Below are 10,354 nucleotides of genomic sequence, written 5' to 3'. Positions count from 1 at the left end.
TACCGCAAACAGCCACAAGACCCCAAAGAGTACAAGGGAATCACGTTGTGGATGTGAAACTGTGCTGTGTGTGCTAACAGGACTCACATTTAGGTGAGGAAGGCTTGTGTGGATAAATGGAACCTTGTGTGGGAGACTCAGCAAGCTGTAAAGAGAAGCGGAGTAATTGCATGTGTCTTGTATGTGTGTGTGTGTGTGTGTTTGTGCGTGTGTGTGCGCGTGGCTAAGACGCCGGGCATTTCAAAGCTTTGATGTTGGAGCTCTTAAATGAGGGCCACCAGAGGTCTGGACTAATGGGACATCATGTGGAGATTAGAGGCCAAGTGTAGCAGACTGGCAACACAACATTATGTACGTGTGTGTGTATGTGACAGATGAGGGAAAACTTGTGTGTGTGTGTGTGAAACCCTGTGTGGATTCTTTCAGCAATTAAAAGTGAAAGTTTGACTCAGATGAAGTTTGTGGATATTTGGACAGGGAGTTTTTTTTTGTTCCATCTCTTCTCAAAGATGTTCTGACACCGTGAGAAACTCCCAACAGCTGTTTCCGCACTTATGGTATAAATCCTTTATTAAATAATCATAACAATAATTATAATAACGATCATAAAAAGAGCATTTCTGTACAAAGACCCCTTTAAAACAAACAACAGCAGTCCGAACAGTGCGAAAAAGGAGGAGGCGGTCCTTTTCCTCGTGTGTGTTGGGTCCTCCCAGGCAGAAGGGGGCGCTGCGACTGTCCCTGTCAGTGTCAAATTAAGAGTCTGATTCCGGCTCCAAAGGCAAGCTGGACCCCCGAGGCTCCAAGGCACTTTGAAAAGAGTCAGTGGGGGCCAGAGAAGCGGCCCTCGGCGCAGAGGGACGGCGAGTGTGTGTACAAGTGTGTGTAGTGATTTAATAGTGGCTGTGTATTCGAGTCTCTCAGGCCTCCGTGTGTGTGTGTGGGAGCTGAAAGTGAGGGTGTGTATTTCTTCTACACAAGTGAAGTGTGTATGTTGTGTGGGAGGGTCTCACCCGCTCCTTCTCGTGGCTTATGAGTCTATTCAGAGATAAAGTTTGGGAGACAGGCCGCCGTTAGCCCGCCGGCCGCGGTGAAGGTGGAGTGTGGGGTAGGTCCTTTAAACAATGGCTTATGAGGTCCACATGTAAAACGAGGGGAAGGTGGATGCCTCCTCCCCGGTCTCGGTGTCGCCTCGCGTCCCTTTGGCAACGCGTCAGCGGACACTTTGCTTTTAAGGCTTGTTTGTATCTGGGCACACAGTCAGTGGAGTGAGGAGCTGTGCCTGGCTCGGCGTTCGCTTTTTTTTTTTTTTTTTTGATCCCGTTTGGTTTTTGTCCTCCTGGAAGGACGGAGAGTACGAAGGAGAGAGAGAGAGAGACTGGGGATTTTTAGTGCTCTGTCTTAGTCTCTCGCCCGCTCTGTCACTCTGTTTCTCTTCCCTTAGCAGTTTTCAGTGTCTGCTCTTTAACAGCAATCCATAGGTTGCACCGACCAAAGGTCCTTGACCTTTTCCCCGTTGGCCACGATGTAAACGTGACCTTCTGTTTGACAGGAACCAGCAACAGCCACGCCGAACAATAACTCTGCCCAGCGTTAAGAGAACGTGACAACGTGCCCCCCGCCCTCCCCACCTCTACACACACACACATACACCCTCTATTCTCTCTACTGTACTTATCTGCCGTCACAGAGTGGCGATATGCCAGAACGAAAACATTAAAGAGAAAGAAAGTGGCCGAGCAGAAAGACAAACTCAAGGGACAGCGGTGACTAAAAATACCACAGACTTTCAGGAACTTTCCAGGATAACGGAGGCTGATGGACAGCGATGGAGGAAAAAACACAAAGGGAGCTAAGTTAGAGGCCACTGTGTTCACGTGTGAGCAAAAAAGACGCTTTCTACGCACGTTCCTAACCTACCACCGTCCACACACGATGTGCTGTGACTCAATAAGTGTAGCTTACATTAGCCAGGTTTAAAACTAGAGCTCGCACGAATCTATGATGCATTTATAAACAGTTCTCCTTTGGTGGAGCAGGACGTCATAGCTGATATGTGTAGATATTCGTTTTTGAGGCCCGGCATCCCGGCGAAACTGCGCCCCCGCCACGCGAGCGGCCGAACACGGGACGCCGCCGTGTTCCCGCACAGGAAACAAGGTCTCATTCGAGCTTATGAGCGGCTTTCTCATAGCCCGCGCGTCCGGGGACCTGCGGCGTCGAGGAAGCGAACTGACACTAAAGTGAACTGAAGGAAATGAAACGGTGCGCGGTTTTCATTAAAGCGGGCCGCGTCCCGCTCGCCGCCCTGCCTCACGCCTCCGTGCAGCAGCGCTGCTGGTTCAGCTTGACCTTGTGCTTGAGGCCGTCGTACAGCTCGAAGTTGTAGTTCTCCAGCGTGGTGGAGGAGCGCGACGACAGGCTGCCGATGGAGCACGGGCAGTAGAGGAGGAGGCCGGTGCAGACGGCGCCCAGCAGCACGCCCAGCGAGCTCATGACGATGATGGTGACCAGGATGGGGTCCAGCGTGTACAGCCACGAGTTGTCCTTCTCCGAGACGCGCGTCACCGGCGGCTCGGACGACGGGGAGGCCGTGTTCCACTCGGGGAACTGCAACACTGTGACGGGGGGGGGGGGGGGGGGGGGGGGGGGGTGGGGGGGGGGGTGGGGTTGGGGGGGGGGGGGAGGGGGGGGGGGGGTGGGGAACGCAAAGATGTGATGGGTTGACACGAAAGCGACAAAGGGCGACGGATGGCGGCTGTTGCGGGCGCCTTACCTCCACCCAACGGGTCTCTGCCGCTGACGAGGCGTCCGTCTCCGAACTCATTAGGCGTTTTAACTGCCGGAGAGAGGAACAGGAAACACTGCCTGTAAGCGTCAAGCTTGTTCAGCCAATCACACAACTGTGCATTAATGAATCCTCCCGACACCCATTCACACACACAGGCCGTGTAATAATAGAAAAATATGACTTTATTTATAGAGAAAGCTCATTATTTTACATTCTTCACACACAGTCATCACATAAGATACTGATGGTATAAGACTGTTCATTCCATGTGGGTAAAAATGCAAACATATCATCAGATCATTAACATCACCCGTGATCATCACTGGTTAAATCATAGACACCGTTACTGTCGGGAGGGATGCGCCAGTGGCAACGCAAGTCAACAGTTGGGAAGTGGGGCTCCTCCGCCTCGCTGCCAGTGCCAGGAGGCGTGGGCCGAGGGCCGAGAAGTGTGCGAGCGAACGGGAAGATTACGAGTGCGGCTCAAACTAGCGCGCTGCCGCGGCCCCGAAGCTCGAGTGGACTTTAGGCGAGGGTTTTTCTTCTTCGCTTCCCGCGCGTCGTGTGTGCGAGTGTGTTTGCGCTCTCGGCTCTTGGCAGGCGTTCAGGAGTGGGAGTAGCTGCTTGGCACCGCGGCGGGTATAGATCTGGAGGTCTTGGACGGCCAATGGCGTTATTAATGCTGTTTCCAGGGCAACTCGAGTTGGCAGCGGATTGGGCGACGGAGGTGCGGCGGATGGGAGGGAAAAAGTGCTTAGCGCAGCCTTAATAAATGTTATCTGTCCATTAACTAATTACAACTATTAGGGGCTTGGAGCGTAATGGTGTGGAGATGGAGCGAGCAGGGTGACCAGTCCCCCCTCCCCATGTTGATTTAAAAGCACATTGTGAGGCTGTGCCAGAAAAACACATTTTACACTCCGGAGAGAAAAGTGCAGCTTCTAAATTGTGGCAACAAATGGAGGTGGGTTCTGCCGGGCTGTGGGGCGAGCAGCTGATGGATTTCTGCCGCTGTGACACACCGCGGATTCGCAACCTGTTAAGCCACGGAGCGAAACCCTCAATTTCGTTCAATCCAGGGCATTAACTGAGCTCCTGTCAAGCCTTGGCTCCTCTGTACGGACTGATTAGAGGATGATTGATGCCAATTTGTGTCTCGCGTTTTGAGAGTCTTCGAGTTAAAATAGGCTTTTACATGTGCGATATGTGTAATATGCTTTTGCTAACAGCCATTAGCGGCGTCTTATGGCACCGAAGGACAGATCATCGATAGCGGCGGCACTGTTCTGGTTCTTATTACGCGCTGGATCCCGCAGACTTGCAGCGGAGCACCGCGCGTATGGCTTCCAGCTGGTACAGCAGCATTGTGGGATTTGTAGGAGTCTAAGTCTAGAACGAAGTGGTGACGGCAGACAGCTGTGTCTATTTACAACGCCCCCCCCGAAAAACAACAAGCAGATATTCACACTGAAAACACTACAAGGCCTCGGCTCACCGCGGCTGTCATCTGGGCCACGCCGGCACAGGAACAGCGGGACTGGGAGGGGGCACGAAACATAAAGCGGGAGTGGAACGACGTGCTTTATTACGACAGAGAATCAAGATGAAACACTAAACACTGAGGAAGGCTGCATCCATCAGCCGCTGATGGCTTTATCAGCAGAAGACGCAGGCGTTCAATCAATCGAGCCGGTTATCTCCATCTGCGATGCAGGACTTTAAGTATGATGGATTTGCATTCCTTTGTTTTTAAAGGTGCACATGCTCCGTTGAAAAGGACAATGGAAGGATTTAGTCTCCCTCGCGATTAGCGCGGCTCGTATCGCGGCGATCTCGTGTTGTTATTACAGAGATACCGAGAGCTTTATTTTCTGGGGCTTGCCAGATCCTTTCCACAGCTAGCGCACACTGAACGCCTCTCAGCCTAACAGTTTTCTCCTCTCTGTCTCAACGCTGCAACGCTCCTTATGTCTCTGGGGTCTTGTTTTAGCCTGTGGTTTGGCATCTCTGGCTGGCTCTTGCAACAGAACTGGCTTAACCTCCTCCTCCTCCTCCCAGCCCACACATGTCTGGGTGCTTGTCCGTGCTGGGGTCATTCCAAGAGGACCGTTGGGGTTACGAGGAGCCAGACGGCACTCAATGGTCTGAAACAGGCTGTTCAGATAAATAACTCTTCAGTCCTCTCACCAGGAGCAGCGTAGTGTGAAATGTCAACAGCAAACTCCTTAATGGAACAAAGATGAAAACAGCTACCAAAGCCACGTCCATCGGAGGCAGAGAGCACAGTGCTTCTTTACAAATTTCCTCTTGGCAGTTTAGGTCTGTGTCACCATCACCCTGGTAACTGTAAACTAAAGGAAGGAGTGGATGTTGGGTCAATCCTGCAGCATCACGACACACTCCGCCACCGAAATCACAAGTGGGCGTCCCGCTCTGCCGAACACAATGCCGCTAAGTGCTTCGTTCAGCAGAGGGTACGATGTCTGTCCCGGCTGTCCAACCTCACTGTCAGGACAGGCTCCACCCCTGGGGTAGCCATACTGGAGGACCAGTTAGAATACTGGAAACACTGCGAGGAGCTGTGATAGGTCACTGACAGCTGGCTCTTCTTGGTGGCCAGGTGTTGTCGGCAGCAACAGAGGGCTCTGACCAAGATGGCCACAGCCAGGAGAAGGAGGGCGCCTCCGGCGGCCATTATGTAATACCAGTGGATGGGCAAGGGAGGCACAGGAACGCCTCCCCCTGGTGAAGAGATACAGAGTAATTGGCCAGTGGGAAAAGAGAGGAGTGGAACTTGGTTATGTTCTACATTGAATTCTCTATTTTCTATCCCTATTGATCTGCATCATATGAACAGCAGGCGTGCGCCTCGTATGAGCATGCACAAGCATGCCAGTTGCAAGAAACAAAATAAATCTCCAAGGCCAAAAAAACAGAATAAAGGAATATAAAATGCATCAATTGGAGGACAAATTTTCACACCAAGACCATCGAAAGATTGGGTTTGAAACCTGTCCAATGGTTGATCCAATCAAATGTAATAAAATTGTTTATTTTTTTTCAAAGCTCCAGTGGAATGACTTGGTGTGAAACGAAAGCCAAAATAATTAGTTATAAAAGCACCCACACACATTGAATTAGAAGCTTCCTCTTCCTCTTTTGCACTGGCACAGGAAGTCACACAACAGCCCCCTGATAAAGTCTCAGAACCATGCAAGAATCAGTCAGACGCCACATGGGAATCCAATGTTCCAGAGCTCTCGCTGAGCCCATATTGGATTGGGATTTGTTATTTAGCTGGCTCGACTTGGCAGATTTGTTTTGAGTACATAATTTATCCCGTTCTCTGTTCTCTTTTTCATTTTCTTTTTTCTCATGCATCAGCCTCCTGGCCAGTCCTCTCCACCTCAAGCCAAGTCCTGTCTCCTTGGAGACTATCTCCTCAGATCCTCTATACCGCTGCCCCTGGCTTGAACCCCCCGTCTCAAATTCTTGGTAAGAACCAACTAAGCACCTTCCAAGAAGCCTCTACATCACTATCCAAGGCTGCTACACAAAAACCAACCCCGAAAGACATAAGAAAACTACAAAATAGAGTCCACATGTATCATTAAAACCTGACGAGAGCTGCGAAACCGAGGGAATGTCACATTGCACTAGGCAAAGTAAAGCACAGCTGAATACATCCTGATTTTTGGACCGTGTCACATAATTACAGAGGGAAATGGTGCGTGCTCCTGCTACTTCACACGGCCCACACTCATTAGACAGAACCGAGTTAGGGAGAGGAGAGCGACACCGTGCTCGCTGCTGCTCAGTCACTCTATCTGATTGCTTCTCACTGGGGACGCTGCTGTGTGTGTGCGTGTGTGTGTGGTGATATTAATGTGTGTGTTCGCTCGTGTTTGTCAAAGGTTAGAGACTGTGTGCAAGCGTGTGTGAAGACGGAGGAGTGGAAAAGCACGCGCGCGCACACACACACACATTGTGTTTCGTGCTGAAACCTCCAACTTTTTCATCTTATTGGAAGACATTATGAGATGCCAAAACAATAACATCAGTCTCATGGAGTCCCCCAGGATGCGCTAAATATTTTTCATGAGGCAGACAGTTATTTAAAAGCCTCCAGGCTGTCAGGCAGCCTAGAAATGAGAATACGTAGCTATTTTCAAATATCCGACTCCGTGACGTGTGCGATTTCGCTTGCCTTTGCCCTGTTGAGACTAATCATTTGTTTCCTCTGAGACGGACTAGGTAAAAACTAAAGCGCAAGGAAATAATCTACTTTCCAAGTTTGCTAAATTGTATAAATCAGACGTTAGCTGGGGAGAGGTTTTGTTTGCTGCTGCTTTGGTTTAATGCGTGTGTATTCACACAGCTGTAGCAGACTCAGCCTCGGTGCGAGGGGCTGATGGGGGCTGATTGAGTAGCGGTTCAGACCACTTAGTGGCACCAAGCAAAAAAACCCCAGGCTACTGCATACCAACGGGGAAGGGAGCAAGACCAGAGAGGAAGTGACATCACACCGAGTGAGACTCACCTGGACTTTCTGGTGAAAACGCCGCGAAGGGTTCTGGGAGGACAGAGAGAGAGAGTGGGGGACATGGGGGACGGGGAGAGGGAGGAGAGAGAGGAGGGGCTGTTAGATAACTTTAAATATGAGGTAAAAGTCAGCCAAATGTCACAGAAATGTCACAACACTATCAAAGTCCTCCTGAGGAAATTTAAGTTAATTCCTCTGATGGCTCACGTGAATTATGGCATTTACCCAGCTCCTTTGCTTGAATGCAGTTTCAAACAGAGTACATTGTGGGAGTTTGGGACTCGAGATGGGCTGCGCTGAGAGTGCACAGCCTACGTGTGAGAGTGTGCGTCCGCGATTGCAAAGTTCACGTATTTCAAGTTGTTTATCTGTGGCGTCCAGTTGAACCGGAGTGGGCTGAGGGGGTTTTTTGGTTTGCTGCAAACGCACAGAGCAGAACCATCACTTTGATTGCCCTGGAATGCAAACACAAAGAACCCGGGGTGTGCGTCTCATGTCGGTGTGGGTTAGACTGTAGTGTGTGTGTGTGGGAGGGGGGAGAAGTGGGTGGTTAAGGACGGAAGAAAGAGAGAAAGTGACTCGGGACTTGGCGCCTTGTGGCGCCAACGCCAACGTACTGTGAAAAAAACTCCACTGCTTTGGGTGATAAGGAACGTCCCAGCATGCTCTGGGAGCGGCAAAGGAGATGTGGGAGGAAACACAGCAGCATGGGGGGAAGGAGGGGGCTCAGCTGTCATCGCTACCTTCCGAATGCTGGGCTGCTTTGACTCACTCAAGACTCATGACTCACACACACACACACACGCACAAAAATAGTTGATCTGACACCAAGAGGTATAAACACTAAAAATAACACAGACACACACACACACACTCTCCTAAAACACTGTGGTCCAGCTCTAAAGCCCACTGGACGCCGGTCAGAAGCCATGAAGGCAGGTTTTTGGCTCCGAACCCCCGGCCCGGTCTCTGATCTGTTTAAGACCCTCTCCAAAGCTGCTGCTCGGGCCAGATTAAGGAGGCTGCGATGCTGAGGCTGTGCTAACACCAGGCGCCCACAAACTTGCTTGGGAAACAGCCTGTCTAGTAATTCCCTTTGACGGCTCGGGAAGGGCTCTGTTTACAAATACGACATAGGAGTGAGCGCGAGAGAGGAAGAGAAGAAGAGGAATCTAATGAAACATAGATTAGCATCGCCGGGGCCCACGGGGCGTTTATGGCCTAGTTTTTTCCCATTCTTCTTTTCTTTTTGTTGTAGAGGAGTAAATGCTGTCCCTCCCTCGCCTTCCTTCTTTCATCTAAGAATTCGGTGGGCTCTTTGTGGGAGAGGCTGTCTCTTGAACTGGGATGGGAGGATGAGTGGATGCGGGGAGGACTGGGAGGTTTCTATGTGTGTTTATCACATTATGTGTGTCGCTACTCAAGGACCTTGAGGCTTAAAATGAAGGAGGTGAAAGGGAAATAGAGGGAACGGCAGATTGATGGAGGGAGCGATAAGGAGATAGTGTTGACAGAGGATATGAGGAAGCTGGTGGGTCAAACTGATGCATCTCCTTGTCTCTGTGTGTGTCTATGTGTGTGTGTGTGTGTGTGTGTGTGCATTTGTTTATTTTTCAATACTTTTCCAGACAATTTTTGTCAAACTGATGTCAAAGTCAGTCAAAGAGTTGTCTCGGAAAATGCAAGGACGTGTGTGTGTGTACAGTACAGTGGGTGTGTGCATGTGGGACTTACGTGTACACTCCTTCAGAGGGGTGCTGGAGCTCATGTGGATGTTGTCGATCCAGATGTGCCCTCTGGTGCCGTGCACAAAGAACCCCTCCATGACAACCTGCGGCAGCCGAAACGGGGGCGGGAGGAAGGGGAGGAAGAGGAGGGAACGGTGGAATGAGAAGACGAGGAGGAAGAGGAAGACGGAGGGCAGGATGACGGGGGGGTGGAGGCAAACGGAGAACGGGGCCAAGCAGGCGGAGGAGGAGGAGACAGAGGATAAAAAGTTAATGTGGCGCATGTGATTTCAAAGTTGCAGCGCTAACTGCTTGTGATGTCTCTGACAAATGCACACACGTCCCCAAACAGTGAGGCCAATAGAGACAACATGGCTTAGTTTTGCTTCTTTTGAAGTCAAACCTGGCCTAAGGTGACAGAGAGTTTATCTCCGGCTACGTGGGCTTGATAACAGACATGCATTACTACCTGGAAGTCTTTAGGGGAGCGAGGCAGGATGGTGCGACCCTCCTTCCACACGGGGCCCTGATCGTCCTTCAGCGTCCAAATGAGGGTCTCCTGGTTGTGAGCGTCCCGCAGCAGGACCTTCAGGTGACCTTGGGCCTCCCCCGAGAGCTGGTAGGAGAAGAGGAGGCACAGCGGCCCGGTTTCCGCCGGCACCACGGGGCTCACGAGCCGGGCCCGCTGCTGCTCCATCTTCAGGCTGGCGTCCACGTACAGGTAGCTGTTGAGCTCTGGAGGAGAGGGAGACGCGTCAAGATGAGAGGCTGCGAAGCTTTGGTTTTAACCTCGAGTTTGCTGCTTGCTACGGGAGAATGAAAGTGAATAAAGTCTGCGTTAATGGGTTTTCATTTCTGCCCTCGGGGCAATAGAAAACCAACCTGGGCTCTTTGAAAGAACGGAAGCTGCTAAACTGACTTGGTTGGGCGCTAAATGAGCACGTAAACACACTGTGCGTGTGCACAGTCAAGGCTATCGTCATTCATCATCACTCTCACACAAACCCAAAGATTTACACGCGCGCATTCACACGAGCGCATGAGGAGAATGGGTTTTCTCACAGGGAGACATTTCCAACATGATCGGCGCTTGTTAACAGGAACGGCATCCCCGCGGCACAATGGCCGCGCCGAAACAATGGGGACACGACGAATATAAACACGCCGGAGAATGGGTCCAGCCAGAAGGTCAGTCGCACACGCAGCGCGGCGAGAACTCCAGCCAGAACCCTCGGGGCCCATTCCTCCTCGCTCCTATCAAGGTAAATGACTTGGCGGAAACATGGGCAATAA

At 51.2% G+C, this 10,354-nt stretch overlaps 1 protein-coding gene across 4 annotated transcripts in view; it reads right to left on the bottom strand.

Annotated features, from left to right (window-relative positions):
• Window positions 1-552: 552 nt before the first annotated feature.
• Window positions 553-10,354, bottom strand: part of nrp2a (neuropilin 2a) — a 51,138-nt gene continuing 41,336 nt past the window's right edge. For 3 of the 4 annotated variants that reach the window (XM_029174661.3, XM_029174650.3, XM_055503957.1), the window contains exons 14-18: window positions 9,531-9,796; window positions 9,069-9,165; window positions 7,332-7,364; window positions 2,777-2,839; window positions 553-2,618 (exon numbers count right to left, since the gene is read on the bottom strand). In XM_029174661.3, coding sequence (XP_029030494.1) covers window positions 2,314-2,618; window positions 2,777-2,839; window positions 7,332-7,364; window positions 9,069-9,165; window positions 9,531-9,796 — 764 coding nt within the window. In that variant the 3' untranslated portion in view covers window positions 553-2,313. Of the gene's footprint in view, window positions 2,619-2,776; window positions 2,840-2,952; window positions 5,534-7,331; window positions 7,365-9,068; window positions 9,166-9,530; window positions 9,797-10,354 lie in introns of those variants that run through there. The other variant, XM_041074054.2, reaches the window with a different exon arrangement.

Source organism: Betta splendens, chromosome 2 (assembly GCF_900634795.4).
Source record: "Betta splendens chromosome 2, fBetSpl5.4, whole genome shotgun sequence".
Taxonomy (NCBI): domain Eukaryota; kingdom Metazoa; phylum Chordata; class Actinopteri; order Anabantiformes; family Osphronemidae; genus Betta; species Betta splendens.
Note: the sequence above shows the minus strand (reverse complement) of the source record. Positions and strands in the feature narration are given on the sequence as shown.